At 39.5% G+C, this 17,500-nt stretch overlaps 1 protein-coding gene across 1 annotated transcript in view; it reads left to right on the top strand.

The window, feature by feature from the left end:
* The window catches only part of LOC122557826 (low-density lipoprotein receptor-related protein 5), a 222,221-nt gene that overhangs the window by 51,909 nt on the left and 152,812 nt on the right, over positions 1-17,500 (top strand). Inside the window, exon 3 of the mRNA XM_087996571.1 lies at positions 5,631-5,828. Coding sequence (XP_087852697.1) covers positions 5,631-5,828 — 198 coding nt within the window. The remainder of the gene's footprint in view (positions 1-5,630; positions 5,829-17,500) is intronic.

The following is a 17,500-nucleotide window of genomic DNA, read 5'->3' as shown; positions in this document are numbered from 1 at the left end:
ATGGCTGATGACTGCACAATGATCAGTAAAATTTGTGACTGAAGCAGTCCATGTCCAAATGCAGCACGACCTGGACAATATCCAGTTTTGGGCTGACATGATGCATTGATGTTTATGCAATAAAATGCTTAAACAGTGATCATCTCTAACAAGAAAGAATGTAACCGTTGAAATTCAATGGCCTTACCAACCCTGAATCGCCCACTACCAACCTCCTCGGTTTGTCATTGGCTAGAAGCTGAACTGGACTAATTACTGTGGCTACAAAGACAGGTCAGAAGCTAAGTATCCTGCAAAGAGCAATTCACCTCCTGACTCATAGAGTCATAGAGATGTCCAGCATGGAAACAGACCCTTTAGTCCAACCCGTCCATGCCGACCAGATATCCCATTGGTTAGGCCACTGTTGGAATATTGCGTGCTATTCTGGTCTCCTTCCTATCGGAAAGATGTTGTGAAACTTGAAAGGGTTCAGAAAAGATTTACAAGGATGCTGCCAGGGTTGGAGGATTTGAGCTATAGGGAGAGGCTGAACAGGCTGGGGCTGTTTTCCCTGGAGCGTCGGAGGCTGAGGGGTGACCTTATAAAGGTTTAGAGAATTATGAGGGGCATGGATAGGGTAAATAGGCAAAGGCTTTTCCCTGGGGTCGGGGAGTTCAGAAGTAGAGGGCACAGGTTTAGGGTGAGAGGGGAAAGATATAAAAGAGACCTACGGGGCAACGTTTTCACAAGGGGGGGTATGGGTATGGAATGAGCTGCAAGAGGAAGTGATGGAGGCTGGTACAATTGCAACATTTAAGAGGCATTTGAGTGGGTATATGAATAGGAAGGGTTTGGAGGGATATGGGCCGGGTGCTGGCAGGTCCTCAAAGCCTTTAACCAAATCAGCAAAAGATAAGTCAGGACTGTGATGAATATTCCCCACTTGAGTTCAATTCCACCAAAATCCAAGAAATTGACACTGTCCAAGACAAAGCAACCTGCTAGATTGGCAGCACACCCCTAAACATTCAGTTCCTCTAATACCAATGCTTATGAGAACCATCAACATAAAACATTGTAGAAATTCACCAAGGATGTTTAAACAACACCTTCCAAATTATAATACTACTATCAAGAAGGACAAGTGCAGCAGATACATGGGAACACCACCACCTGCAAGTTCTCCTCCAAGCCACTCATCATCCTAACATGGAAATATAACTCCATTTCTGTTGCTGGGTCAAAATCCTGGAGCTCCCACCTTAACAGCATTGTGGGTCTACCTACAACCAAATAAATTACAGAAATTCCAAGAAGGCAGTTCATCACCTCCTTAAGAACAAGTAGAGATGGGCAGTAAATGCTGGCTGGGCCAGTAATCTGCACATTCCATGGATGAATGAAAAGAAAATGTAAAACATTGTGGCCCAGCACTGATCCCTATGGCATGCCATTCATTACGTCGTGCTAATCAGAAAATGACCCATTGGTGCGTGTCTGAAATGAGCTACCAGAGGAAGTGGTGAAGTCTGGTACAATTACAATATTTAAAAAGGCATCTGATGGATATATGAATAAGAAGAGTTTAGAGGGACATGGCCAATGCTGGCAAATAGGACTAGGTCGTATTGAGATGTCTGGTCAGCGTGGACGATTTGGACCAAAGGGTCTGTTTCTGTGCTGGATGATTCTTTAAACCTAACCTGTTTCCTGTTAGCTACCTAATCTTCCATCCATGCTAATATGTTACCTCAACACCATAAGCCTTTATTTTCCACAATGACCTTTTAAATGCCTTCTGAAAATCTAAGTAAAGTACATCCACTTGTTCCCCTTTATCCACAACATGTTACTTCTTCAAAGAACTCCAGCAAATTGGTTAAATATAATTTCCCTTTCTCACAAAACTGCATTTGCTGACACTGAATAACATTCACTGTATGCTGGAGGGAAATGATGATTTATTGAAATGTGTCTGCGTGCATGACTTTGTCATTTGGGCTGGGGAGGAGAAGAGATCGAGGGGAAGGGAGAGAATGGATCTACTGGACTAGAAATAGTGTATGTAAGGCTTTCATTCAAGAAAGAAGGGAGACAGAAAGCAAGAAACTACGCCCAGTTAACATAACATCTGTCAAAAGGATTAAGGTATTTTTAAAGATTATTTTGTCATACAATTCACTTGGGAAAGTTCAATGTCATCAGTGAGATTGTGAGAAGGCAGTTTTTGGTGACACCAAAACTTTGGGTGGGCATTCATGCTCACATGTTAATGTGCATCTGCACAGTTCCAATCCCTAATGTCATGTCCAGATGTCCACACTGTGCATGTGCACAGAACAGGCACACAATCTTGAAATTGGAGCTGACTGGAGACACTGGTGCTGTGGGGAGTGAGGGCCATTCTCTGTTTTTCACAACTCCCCTCACTCCAGACCCCCAACATCTACCTGTTGTTTCCCTCTAACAGCCATTTTACCATCCCTATCCATTCTTTTGTTGCCCTCACTCCCTACAACACCCTCTGCATTTCTCCCCGTGTCTCCATTCAGTTCCTATTTCAAAACTGTGTGCCTGTTCTGTGCACATGCACAGTGTGGACATCTGTACACGACATAAATACATATAGGGATTGGAACTGTGCAGATGCACATTAACATGTGAGCATGAATGCCCAATCACCCCAAAGTTCTGGTCTCATGAAACACTGCCTTCTCACAATCTCACTGATGACATTGAACTTTCCGAAGTGAATTCTATGACAAAACAATCTTTAAAAATATCCTTTACCCTTTGACAGATGTTATGCTAACTGGGTGTAGTTTCTTGCTTTCTGTCTCCCTCCCTTCTTGAATGAAAGCCACAAATACACTATTTCTGGTCTAGTGGATCTTTCCTTGAAACTTAAAACTAACACATTGGCAATCTTCATTTAAACCCAAGGATGAAGTCCAGGAGGGCCCAGGGATTTGTCAACCCACAGCTCCAACGGTTTGCTCACTACCTCTTCCTTGATGAGTATAACTTTCTTTAGTTCCTTCTACTATCCTGTTTCCAGTTACAGCTATTTGTAGATATTAGTTGTACATTCCACAGTGAAGATTGACACAAAATATCTCTTTAGTTCAGCTTACAACTCTGTAGTTTTGGTAGTGAATTCTTCAGACTTGCCTTCTTTAAGAACAGAGTTCATCTCTTTAACCCTCTCCCTTTATAGATATCTTTTAAAAAAAATTCTCAATATCTTATTTTATATTTCTAGCTAACTTTGTCATATATTTTAATTTTTCCCTCTGTATTAATCTTTTAGCCATTCTTTGTAGTTTTTAATATTCTATCCAGTTTTCTGACCTGCTACCCACATTTGAATGATTAAATGATTTTTCTTTAAGTTTGATACTATTTTTAACTTTTTCCTTAAACATGGATACTGGGTCCTCCCCTAGGAATTTTTCTTTCTCATTGGAATGTCTCTATTCAATGCTTTCTACTTCATTTTAATTGGTCCATTCATCAATCTAATTTGCCAGTTCACTTCTCTGCTGTTGTGGTCTCAAAGAATGTCCTTATTTAAGTTGAAAATACTAGTCTCAGACCTATTTTTCTCTTTGCAGAATGGTCTACTCCGAGAAAGTGTCTTTAGCATTTTACAAATTCCTCAGCTTTTGCCTTTCTAATCTTTTTTCCCAGTCTTTATATGTGAGTCCCCATGATTAATGGTTTACTTTTCTGATAAGCTTCCATTATTTATTCCTTGTACTTCATCCACTCTGTGATTGCTGTTAGAGGGCCTGTATGTCACTCCCACAAGCTTTATCATTTCTCATTTTGAATCAATCTACTTCTAATTCTTGTTTTCCTACATTTGTATTTAGTATGTTTTATTTTTAAAACAATATTTATACGCAGGGAGTTCTCCTTCACTGGCAAAAGGAAATGTCTGTGTATTATGCCTGTTGTGAATGAAACAAAAGCATTTTTGACATAACTCCCTGCTGCATTCACCCATAGCAACACATTGATTAAGCAGAGTAGATTTTCCAACCAGTTCTCTTTTCTCGTGCAGTTTATAAATTGTTGCTCAGTTTGAAATTTGCTATTCTTGCATCTGTCCTGATGAGTGCAAGAAGAAAATCTTCAACCTGAATTTTTTTCTTTCAGTCATAATCAAAATTAAGATTTGTCCATAAAATATATTTTAAGAAAAGCCAATGGATCTTCCAGTGTTTCAACATGCCAGAACATGGAGTACTGGGACATGATTTATTGGATTGTTTCCCATTTGCTCTGACCTTGGGCAAGCTACTTTTTGAGGAGCTACTTTGTGTGTAGAAGCACCAATTTGAAGAAAGGTATTTTCCCAGTTGGAGAGAGAGGCAGATGGAAAACAAGTAACCCAAACATCTGTCCTGTAGGTCCAATTGTTTGATTATCAAAATTGTATAGAAATTGCTCGAGGTTGCCTGTTCATTTAATCAATCAATCAGTGACTATTAATATAGCACAGCAACAAATAAGAATTTAGAATAACTAGCAAAATTTGAACATTTGATTTATTTTGTTTTGAAAGTAGCCCTTTATAATTTGATAAGCATTGTCTACTTTCTGTGACCTTGACCAATCTACATAGTATCATTAAACAGTTATGCAGATATCAAAATCAAGTGCTGCTTTTTCTCTCTTGTTCTGTTTATGCTGCTACCTGTCTGTCTGTCTCTCCACCCACCCATTTATCTATCCATCCACCCACCTATCTACCAAAATGTCAGGCTTGGAAGGGAGCTAAATATATCCACCACGGGGCCATTTTAGCTTCTGTCTGGCTCAGTAAGGGCTACATGAGGACAAATAAAAGAGATCAACTGGCATTTTCTAATCGGCTTCCAGTTTCCTATAGATAGTAGGATCTGTTGGTACCTAAAGGCAGCATCTGAATATCACGCCTGAGGAATGGTGTCCCTGCTATGCCTGCAGCTCTCCCTGCTTGCCTGGCTGCTGTAGCAGGCACAGACCACACAGCAGATGAGCTTCCCCTACCCCAAATATAAGAGTTGAACACGCTGCTATGAGACTAGGTAAAGATGCAAGATTTCCTTCCCAAAAGGATATAATTGAACCGTATGAGTTTTTAACAACAAACGATGATAATTGACATGGTTACCAGAACCAAGATTAGCTTTATTTTCCAGACTTATTAACTGCTTTAAATTTTCGACCAGCTGCTGTGGTAGGATTTGAAAGCAAAATTTTGGGCTTTTGGCTACTATGTTCACTGACACTAGCACGCGGCCACCTTCTCCATTAATTTGTGAACAATTTTTGGAAAAGAAACTGGATGATCCAAACTTAATTCCAATACCATTACTGTTTCGAATATTTAGAATAAACTAAGTATGCAAATAGTTAGAACGTGTACTTTGTAAACAAGATAGCTTTTCACCATTTTTATGGATAAAGTTGGGTAACTGCTAAATAAGAATTATTTTAATGACTGTAATTCTGTTGTACATAACTTGTAAAATATGCAGTGTCTTTTCATGATGCTTTTTATATCTTGTACACTGAACAGAAATTGAATAAAATTTAAAGCAGAAGACAAGACCTTATCCATTTGCAAGTTCTTATTTCCATTCTGTATATTTTTACAGGTACATGTATTGGACAGACTGGGGAGAAATACCAAGAATTGAACGAGCTGGCATGGATGGTAGCAGTCGTTCTGTCATTGTGGACACTAATATTTACTGGCCAAATGGACTGACAATTGACATAGAGGAACAGAAACTTTACTGGGCAGATGCAAAACTGAGTTTTATTCATAGATCCAACTTGGATGGCTCTTTCAGGTAATCATTTATTAGAATGCAATCCTTTATTATACGAGGAATTAATAGTTTTATAGAGAGATTAAGCTCTTCACAACATTCCTGATGAAGAGCTTATGATCGAAACATTAACTCTCCTGTTCCTTGGATGCTGCCTGACCTGTTGTGCTTTTCCAGCACCATACTTTTTGACTCTGATCTTCAGCATCTACATTCCTCACTTTCTCCCATATAAAGTAACGTTTCTACTCAGGTTGGCCAAACTTGTTGAGGGTTAAAAGGCACAATTTCTCCAAATGTTACATTGTAATGCCTGAAAGGTTTACTTGGGAGCCACCCTTTTTTGTTTATTTAACTATTTGAGGAATATCATTTTTTTTCTGAGATTATTACTGGTAATTGTAACCAGGCCAAGATATTTCTTGGAAGGTTTTCTTCTATTATGTTTGGATTTTCATAGGATAAGGGTTTTGTTGGGAAGACTGGTACAAATTGCCCATTCACTATTGCACTATAGGAGGTGGTTATGAGCTGCTACTTGAAACTGTTGCAGTCCGTCTGATGCTATTGAGACTGTCGGTTTGCAACTAGAAGAAGAGCATATATTCCTTACTGAGACAATTGACTGACCTGTCTATGTACACAAAAAGCACAGCAAGCTATATAATACATAGCTCCCACATTTGGATAGACTTAAACATGATTCCTCCAAAATCAAACAGTTCACGAATAATCTCGGTCACAGAATTGGATTGTCACAGAACAAAAGGAAGCCATTCAGCCTTCAATACCTTTTCTGGCTCTTCCAATGAGCATCTTATCCAGTGGCATTCTTCCTGTAACTCTCACATTGTTCCCATCAAATAACCAAGTAATTCCCCTTTGAATGTCCTGACTGAATCAGTCTGCACCACATTCTCAGGCAGTGCATATCAGACCCTAACCACTTGCTCTGAAAAAGGTTTTTCCTCCTATCACTTCTGCTTCTTTTACTAATTACTTTCAATTTTTGCCCTCTTGTTTTTGTTTCACAAGTGGTGACATGTTTTTCCTATTTACTCTGACAAGACCTCTCATGATTTTGAATGCTTCAATCAGATCTCCTTTCAGCCTTCTCTTTTCTAAGGAGAGCAGTCATGGCTTCTCTAATCTAATCTCATAACTCAAATTCCTCATTCTTGAAACTATTCTCTCTCTGTTGCCTTCACATCCTTCCAAAAGTCCAACGCCCAGAACTGGACACATTACTCTAGCTGAGGCCAACTAGTGTTTTATGAGTTCAGCATAACCTTACTGTTATACTGTATGACTATATTAATAAAGCCAGGTTTATTGCAAGGATTTGTAAAAAAATTTCATAAGATGAGGGTTTTGTTGGCAATGCCAGTACAGTACATATTGCCCATTCCCTGTTGCACTTTAGGAGGTGGTTGTGAGCTGCTGTCTGCTCCTGCTGCAGTCCCTGGGATAAGGCCGCATCATAATGCTCTAATGTAAGACGTTTCAGACAGTTGACCCAGTAATGAAGAAGGACTGACCATATACTTCATTGTGAGGGTAGTGTGTGGTCTGGGTGGGAAATTACAAGTTATGCTGTCCCACTGCGACTGTTGTTAAAGTTTGTCCAAGGTTGGAGAGGTCACAGGTTTGGGATGTGCTATCAAAGAAGCCGTGGCAAATAGCTGTGCTGCAGTTTGCATAATGTATTGCAGCTACAATGTGCTAGTAGTAGAGGGAGTAAGTATATAAGATGGTCAATGGGTGGTATTCGTCAAGTTGGGGTTTCTTTGTCCTAGATATTGTCATATTGTACAACCTTAGAGCCACACTTCATGCATACGGAGAGTATTCTGCCAGATTCATGACTTCCTCCTTGTAAGTGGAAGAAAGATGTTGAGGAGTCAGAAGGTAAGTTTACTGATTCTGGAAAATCTCTGACCACCTCTTGTAGCCACAGAATTCATGGAGGCCTGTGACTAGTGGAGTGCCTCAGGGGTCAGTGCTGGGCCCATTGCTGCTTATTATCTGTATCAATGATTTTGATGAAAATGTACAAGGCATGATTAGTAAGTTTACAGATAACACTAAAATAGGCAGTATCATGGACAGTGAGGAAGGTTATCAGAAATTGCAGCAGGACCTCAATCAGCTGGGGAAGTGGGCCGACAAATGGAGTTTAATACAGAGAAGTGTGAGGACTTGCATTTCGGAAAGTCAAATCAAGGTAGAAGTTTCATGGTGAATGGTAGTGCCTTAAGGAGTGTAGTGGAACAGAGGGATCTTGGAGTTCAGGTTCACAGTGCTCTGAAAGTGGAGTCACAGGTAGACAGGGCAGCGAAGAAGGCATTTGGCACACTGGCCTTCAGAGCACTGAGTATAGAAGTTGGGAAGTTATGTTGCAGTTATACAGGACGTTGGTGAAGCCGCACTTGAAGTATTGTGTTCAGTTTTGGTCACCTTGCTAGAGGAAGGATGTTATTAAACTGGAAAGAGTGCAGAAGAAATTTACAAGGATGTTGCCTGGACTCGAGGGTCTGAGTTATAGGGAGAGATTGGACAAGCTAGGCCATTTCTCTTTAGAGCTTAGGAGACTGAAGGGGGGACATTATACATGTATATAAGATCACGAGAGATACGAATAGAGTGAATTTACTCAGTCGTTTTTGCATGGTTGGGAAATTGAGGACTAGAGGGCATCAGTTTAAGGTCAGAGAGGAAAGAATAAAAGGGAACCTGAGGGGCAACTTCTTTACATAGAGGGCGGTACACATATGGAATGAGCTGCCAACAGAAATGTTTGAGGCAAGTACATGAACAACATTTAGAAGGCGTTTGGACAAAAATACGGACAGGAAAGGTTTAGAATAATATAGGCCAAGTGCAGAGGAAAGGGGTTGGTGTGGATAGACATTTTGGTCTCATGGTCCAGTTTGGGCTGAAGGGCCTGACTCCGTGCTGTAGGACTCTATGACCATATGTGCCTTGGTGTTACAATCTCAGCAAAGGCCAGGAACTCTGAAAATGAAATTCAGTTTTTATCTGAAGAACAGCAACACATAATTTCACATCATAAATAAAAACATTTACTGTGCAAGAGTCTAAGAAAGCAAGTACAGGTGCACAATCCTTTGTCTGAAATGCTTGGGACCAGCTGGTTTTTGGAATTTAGAATTTTTCAAATTTCAGAATAAGTGACAGTTTGATGGTAAATCTTTTTAAAATCTTACTAAAGAACAGACTCACTGAATAAAACGGGCTTTGAGACAGAACTGAGGCCTGCCAGAACTGGGCCACACCTCTCCACGTTGCATCTGAGTGACACGCATCGAATGGGTGTGAACTTGGGTTAACTGTTTGCAAGCCAAGCAACATTGTTAATGAGAAAAAACTTCACAACAAAGCCTTTGGACTTTGGAGCTTTTTGGATTGTAGGATTTTGGATAAAGGGTTGTCTACCTGTACTACTAACTTAACACTATATTTGTAAAATCATGCTTTAAGTGCAAACATCTCAACAGAACACTCCCTATTATTTTTGTTTCCATCCAAGAGTTTTTCTATACTTAACAAGATATTGAGGATTCCTTCATTTCTACTGGAAACAAACTAAGGTGTGCTACAGCTCTCAGGAATTATCTGAGAGTCTCTTAAGTGATCCTGCTTTTCCCTGAGGCATGAGGTTCTTTGTGGTCCTTTCACTCGCATCTGGCGAGGTAAATCATCCAACTCTCCAACCTCTCAATTGTGAACTTCCCAGCTCAAACAGGGGCCTCATTGCATTCCTGCTTAATGACATCAATCAGAAAATAAACTGGTGTCTAATAGCCCTCTGCTTCTAAATCTGGTTGTTTTATTACTCAGACAGATCTATTCTTCTTGCTTGTCCCAAACCACCCCAAAAGTAGACTAAGCTAACAGTATCTGTGTGATTCCTCACAGAAGCACCCTCTCCAAAGAATCAAAAGAATTTATTTCTATGTAATCTATCCCAATACCTAAGTGGCATGCTTGGCATACCCAGATGTTGGTTTTAAGCTAATTATCCCCAGACCATCTCTTTGTTCTGGGAACCATAGAAGTAACTTCTGCCCTTATTGAGGCAGGTGCATACATCCCATCTCCGCTAAGAAGGTCGGAGGGGTAATGTTACGAAGGTGAAGGTGTGTTCTGTACCTTCAAGAGAAAGTGAAAGCTGTTTTGCACTGAGAGCTTGCAGGCACCTGTCATGTGACTGACTAGCAGTCTGAGTGTACTGGAAAATTGAAATTTTTTTTTGGCTGTGAAACAAATACCTGAGTTTTAGTTGCTATTTTTATAACAATTCGAATTGAACCAGTTAGTTTAAATTATGCCCCAGAATACTAAAACTATTCGATTTTGAATTTATTGTTTTGCCAACATCGAGCCAATGAGATGATCCAATGCTGGGGGTATAAAGAAGCAGACATTTTGACAGTTAGAGTGAGACCAACTGCCATCAACAGAGTAACTGCCAACAATGCACTCTCTATCAAAGGGTACCTTTTTCATATGGAACATCTTTGCAGCAAAAGACTGAAAACGACCTGGGAGCTCTACAGCCAGAGGAAGACCGATACTGACAATGACAGCCACTGTAGGGTTTTGAAATTAAGTTGATGTAATTTTAAAATGGGTTTTTATCAGAACAGTATATTGTTACAGAGTGGGAGATAGTTTTTATTTAAATCGTAGAATTTGGGGGTTCTCTGTCACTCATACTTTAACAGGTTATGAGATGAGGTCAGCTTTTCTGAGTGTTTGGTTTAATTAGCAGAGGGGTCACTGCCGTGTTGTACCAGTTTTTTTTTAAAGAATGTCAATTTATTCTTTAACTCTAAAAGTGCACACTAAAGCAGCAAGTATTTACAACTCTACACCTCTTTTCTCTAAAATGTTTGTTATCTATTTCCCACTCTATAACAATATACTGTTCTGATAAAAACCCATATTAAAATTACATCAATTTAATTTCAAAATCCTACAGTGGCTGTCGTCATCAGTTTCTGTCTTCCTCTGGGTGTAGAGCTCCCTGGGTCGTCTTTGGTCATTTGCTGCAAAGATATTTCATGTGAAAAAGGTACCTTTTGATAGAGAGTGTATTGTTGGCAGTTACTCTGTTGATGGCAGTTGGTCTCACTCTAACTGTCAAAATATCTGCTTCTTTATACCCCCAGCATTGGATCATCTCAGTAGTTCAATGTTGGCAAAACAATAAATTCAAAATCAATTAGTTTTTAGTATTCTGAGGCATAATTTAAACTGGTTCAATTCGAATTGTTGTATAAATAGCAAGCAAAACACAGGTATTTGTTTCACAGCCACATGTTACGTATTTTCAATTTTCCAGTACACTCTGAGACTGCTAGTCAGTCATGTGACAGGTGCCTGCAAGCTGTCTGTGCAAAACAGCTTTCACTCTCTCTAAAAGGTGCAGTACGTGCCTTCACCTTCATGACAGTAGCCCTTTATTTAGTTTCCAGTAACTTCCACTATGACCTTGTAAAATAAAGTAAACCCCTTGGTTTGAGAAGCTCAAAAGCAAATCTGATGGAATTTCAAATCAAGTGTTTTATCTTGCATTTAAAAATGTCAATTCCCCTAAACTAAAAGTCATGTGTCTTTGAGATGCGAACCATAAAATTAGATGTTTGCAACAACGGTCCAAATAAGTTTTGGTCAACAATGAGTCCCAGTATCTTGATTAAAGAGGATTAGGCAATGATAATGCCATTAATTATCAAGAGGAGGATGGAATCTCTGCTGTTGGAAATGGTGATTGCCTACTCTTGTATGTTTGCCAATTATTGTGTTGTCCAGATCTTAATGCATGCGGCCTGGATGATTTCAATATCTAAGGAGTTATGAAAAGTACCAAACACACTGCAGTCTTCAGCAAAGATTGCCCACTTTTTTTTTAGATTAGATTACTTACAGTGTGGAAACAGGCCCTTCGGCCCAACAAGTCCACACCGACCCGCCGAAGCGTAACCCACCCATACCCCTACATTTACCCCTTTTTACCTAACACTACGGGCAATTTAGCATGGCCAAATCACCTGACTTGCACATCTTTGGACTGTGGGAGGAAACCGGAGCCCCCGGAGGAAACCCACGCGGACACGGGGAGAACATGCAAACTCCACACAGTCAGTCGCCTGAGTCGGGAATTGAACCCGGGTCTCTGGCGCTGCGAGGCAGCAGTGCTAACCACTGTGCCACCGTGCCGCTCACTTCTGACCTTATAATGAAGGAAAAATCACAGAATCAGGGGAAGGTAAGATGCAGATGAGGATTTTGAGATTACGAAACTCCCCAGAGTCAGTCACGCAAGGATGTTCTTGGTCTGAGAAAATTTGCTTCCAACAGCCACAGTTGTCATCCTTTTACTAGGTATGACTCCAACTACTGGAGATTTTTCCCATCAACTTAGATTTTACTGGGACAACTTAGTGTTACACTCAGTCATGGGCAGTGACTCTTTATTCTTTGCTCTGGAGTTCCATTTCTGTTGGTGCAAGGCTATCAAGGAACCTGGAGCCGAGTGGCCCTGTCAGAATGCAAATTTCATATCAGTCAGCAGACTAATAATAAATATAAAACAACATGGTAATGTTTCATCATGTGAAGAAAGAAGCCATGTTAACTTTTTCCATCAGTGACACTTTGTCAGAATCCAGTAAATGTTCCTTATAACACTGTAAACAATGCCCAGCATGACATTGCTGCTGACAGAGTAGACTGATGAAATTGTAATTGGCTAGGTTGGATTTATTCTCTTTTATATACAATTTCCACTTTTGTGTCAATGCTGTAGCAACGTTTGGAGAGCCTGTTGACGTGCACCTAGTTCAACACAGAAGCTGGGATGTTTTCACAATCTTTGCTATATCAAGAAATTGCTAAGTGCATTTGATCAATTGGAGTGAATTGAATTGTCTGAAAACTGGTAACTGTTAGGGCCTTCAGGAAGAGGCCAGTTTGGATCATCCACTTGGTACTAATAGCAGAAGATGGTTGTGAAAGCTTCAACCTTATTTTATGTACTAAAATGCTGAATTCCACATTGAGGATGCTCAGCCTGGATTCTGCCAGGTCACCCTGGCTCCAGGCCTCACTATATCCTTGTTCCAAACATGGCGAAAACAGCGGAATTCCAGAGGTAAGGTCAAGGTGTCTCCATTTGACATCAAGGCAACATTTGACCATATGTAGTATTAAGAGGCCCTAGTAATGTTGAAGCTATGAGATATGGAAAAACTCTTCATTAGCTGCTAATGTATACCTAACTCCCCTTTACATTAGTTGTTGAATTCATGACTAGATGTAATAGAACTGTAGAGCTTTGATCTGATCCATTGGTTGTGGGATCACTTAATTCTGGCTACAGTATGCTGATTTCACTCTTTAACGTGTGTAGCTTCAGTAGATTGGCACTTCATTTTTAGGTATACCTGGAGTTGCTCTTGGCATTCTGTTTTGCAGTCTTCATCGAAACCCGGTTGATCTTTTGGCATGATGGTTAAGTGCGTGATCTGCCATACCATGAGATTACAGATCTGCTGCAGGTGGCCTGAAACATCTCTCAGTGCCCTGTTCTGAGTGCTAGATTGGTTTTGAGTTTATCCCATTTTCTACAGTAATAATGCCACATGTGGAAGGATATATGGAAGGTATTGCTGGTTTGAATTTGGGCCCTTAACTCCACTGTGATGGTCACTCCTAACAATTCTATCAAGTATAGATCATTCATCCTGAACATTTGCAGATAGTAAAAATAATTTCAGGATCCTGGACAACACAAGGATTGACTATGCAGCTGAATGACTAGATGTGGGCATGTACCTGTGAGTCAGACACACATCTCAGCTCACCCGTCTCAAGGTTTCATTTATCAAAGGAAGATAATACACAGAATTAGTAGCCTGGGATATCATGTCCTGATTTTTAATGGTAAGTATTGGTTAAGACTTGAATTACCACTTGCATTTCTGTTCCACCCCCTTTCCCATCTGTTGATGCTATGTGACTTGTGGAAAAAATGAAATATTTTCATTATTTTAAAAATAGTCCCTTTCGGGATTTTAATTTATACCTATTAGTTAAAGTATGAAGGTGATTATTGAAACTAAATTCAAAATTCAGGGGCAAGTTAATGGTTCCTCAGGGAAAAATTCTCAAGTTACTCGTGTGAGATTGTTGATATTTTTGTAGTGATGGAAACAAATGATACAGCCTGGTGAGCAGGACACTTTTTGTGAGATTGAGGTATGAGCTAACTTCCACCACACTCCTTCCCAAAAACAAACTAATAATAATGATTTGGGTGATCCTTCTTTATGATAACACAGGAAGTTAATTGCCCTGCATTGATCACAATGTCCTGAAGAATTTTTCTTCAAGTATCTGTGGTAATGGTTCTGATATCTGTTATTTGTCGTAAACATGCACCAAATGAATTCTCTTTAAAATAATTTGGTTGCCCTTTTGTATTATTTACATTCAATGTATTGATTCCAATGTTTACATCTTAGTCACTTGAAATTTATCTTGATTGTTCCAGACCTTTAATGGAGTTGCTTCATGCAGCAGTCACCTGGCTAACTCTGACTCAAGTGTGAAGTGAGCAGGAAAGCTGTTTCTGCTTTGTTCTATGCAAGCACTGATTTGCGGTCAAGAATTAAAGTAGTTTCCTTTTCCCAAAACTGGCAAGCATGTTAAGAGTGCTGATGAAGACAAACCGTCTATTCAGCATGCTTTATCACTGCCACTGGGGTCACTGCCAGAGGGGAGAGGTGCTGTGGTTGTGTGGAAAGTGCAGATGGGTGCAAGGTTTTGATCATCTCTGCTATACAACCAGTATCTTTGAAAGCCTCTTCAAAGGCTATATTTCCGTGCATTGAAGGGGCTTTGAAATGAAGACTGTAAAATGGATTGTTGGATTTTTTTAGTTCAGTGTAAAGATTTGCTTGTTATTTCAAAGTCCAGTGAAAAGATGACTCAGTCATGAATAAACAAGTGAGATACGCTTATTTTGCATTATAAAATATCTTTGCATGTGAAAGATGGTGTTCCTAAATCAGTTCTGATTTGTACTTCTGCTTTAAGGAAAATGAAATTTAGTAAAATAGGTAGTGTGGTAGTTTCTGTGAGCCTTCAACTTGATACTTCCTTCAGCAAGATAGTTTTCTTCAGGCAAGTACACAAGGCTACAGACTGCAAACCGCATGAAAACCTTGCGATTAAAACTATTAGTTATAACAACATATTGGTACACTTACACAAATTGTTGCCATATGCTAAAAGAGCTATAGGGATTTATGAAGACATTAAAAAGCATTAGCAAAAATTATTTTGATTTTAAACTTTACAGATCATATCAAGCACACAAAAGACTTTTTAAAACTCCATTAATTATCTGGTATACACAAAAAAAAAGTTTGAATCATGAATCAGGCAATTGAGAAGTCTACTCCTGTAGAATGACTGATATGGAATGCATACTCCCTGCATGTAAGGATGAATCTTTCTCTAAATGTTGAGCAAAGGTTGGCAGAATCAAGAACCTTTAGTGTACGCAGGGGCCTTAGGTTAATTTTACTGAAGCCATGCGCACACCATTGCAAGGCACTATTAAGCTTTCCACTGATCTGCAAATGAGAATCATGCTACTATTAGCAAAGCTGTCTTGCACACAGATTGGCTGCAGTCCAAGTGAAAAGAATCTCAGCCAACCTCATCACCCACCCTGGCCTGTTGTGATATCACTCCAGGTTTTGTTAAAAGCCAAACTGACTGGACAGTTACCAAAGTTATCAGCAATTCCCTTGAGGTACTGCGATATCCCGCGTTCAGTTATCTACTTGTAAATCTGCACAATTGATTGGTCGATACTGGCAGCAGAAGAGGCATATACTTTGCAGTGACTGATATTAAACTTAGGCCTTGTCCGTCGATTTTTGTTGTCGATAGCCATGGCTAGTTGCTGCAGTGCATTTTGTAAATGGTGCACACTGCCACCAATGTACATCATTGGAGGAAGGAGTGTATATTCAAGATAGAGGATGGAGTGCCAATCACATTCAGAGCTACATCTTCGCCGAGAGTTCCTCCAGTGTTTGGGACTTCATCCCCTACCCTGTGATCTCTCGACCCCCACCATCTTCCCCACCCAAAAAAAAGCCATATACACTGGATTCTGCAATTGAATCTCATCACTAAATGCTCAGGCTTTAATTCAGTAAAGGAGTAAAGGTCCAAACTAGAGAGCTTTTACCACTGAGGCATGCCCTGGAAAAACTTGTAGCCTAGCAACACGGTCAGAGAAATCTAACTATCTAAGAGAAATTGCTGAAATAGAAGCCCAGCTATTTGAAGTCACTTAGCATTATTAAGCCAGAGAGAGGGTGTCCTACATTTTGAAATGACACAACAAAAACAAGTAAACATATTGCAGGACAGGAGTGTGTCAAAGTTGTAGCACATCTAAAGATGTTGCAGGGGCATCAGACAAGAAGTGTTGGCTACAGAGCAGCTATCAGAAGAAGGATCAACATTGGCTTTCACCTTTTACCTAGTAAACAACATAGTGGAAGGTGAAATTTAGAATTTAATGTTTGTCATCTTTCTCTGTGGGATTTATGATAGTTCAGGAACTGGATGTTTGACTGTTGTATCAGTTTTTTCTTAATTGGTCTTCACTGCCTTTACATCTGAGTGCATCTTGAGTCACAGCTCACGTACAGAAATTGTGACAGGCTGCTATCCTCCTTCAAAAATGTGTTTGCTTTCCTACACATTGTCCAAGGGAACCAAGAACCCTCTTCAAGATTGATGACTTTGACGAAAGAAGAATGGAATTAGAATAAGAGATGGCCACTGTAACTTGTTTATGAAATTAATAGTTGTGAGACAAATGTGAATTAAAGGGTTAACTGTACCAATACAGTGACAATAACTACTGAGAAAGTATGTGCATAACTGTGACATTAGGATGTCAGATCAGATTAAGATCTGATGGAATAAGACATGAGTAAAGCCCTGCTGTACCATGCTTATATACCTAGTTTATGCATGATAAATATTAACAATTTACACTAACCTTGTGTTCAATTACTATGATCCTTTCACTACTTAGTTCTGTTATTGGCTGCATCTCTAAATCAGTTATCAGGACTTCAGGTTTTTTGGATGATCTTCATTACTGAAGTATCCAATCCACAAATCTACAAGCAATATTTTGTATCTTTCAGGTCCTATCCATAAAAATATGTTGTGGGTAATTTGCTTCAAGTCTAGTATTTTTCTGCATTTTACTGCTTGAATTATAAATGGAAAATTGAGCTGTGATTTGTGTTACATCATTCTGCCTTTAACAATATCATATGTGTTTTCGTTGTTACCTTTAAGTGAGATGAGCAGTCAGAAAATCCCAAATAATAGAGGCTGAGCTAAAAATGGATTTAAACATCGCATGACCTTAGCTTTCATTGTCTCTTTGTCATTTTGTCTTTGCCTTTCTTCACCATTGATAGACAATCAATAAGGACATTCTGGTTTCTAGGTGACTGCTTAGGTGTGAGTACATTTCAAAGGAAGTTACAAAGAATTTCTGAATCACTAAGTTGCTTCACAGTAGTCGTTTTGAGTCTTTTTTTTAGTATTGTCATCAGAAT

The sequence above is a fragment of the Chiloscyllium plagiosum genome, unplaced genomic scaffold (genome assembly GCF_037043375.1).
Source record: "Chiloscyllium plagiosum isolate Xiang-an unplaced genomic scaffold, Cpla_swu_hap1 HiC_scaffold_18, whole genome shotgun sequence".
Lineage (NCBI taxonomy): Eukaryota > Metazoa > Chordata > Chondrichthyes > Orectolobiformes > Hemiscylliidae > Chiloscyllium > Chiloscyllium plagiosum.
The sequence above is the reverse complement of the archived record's forward strand: the minus strand, read 5'-3'. Positions and strand labels throughout refer to the sequence as shown.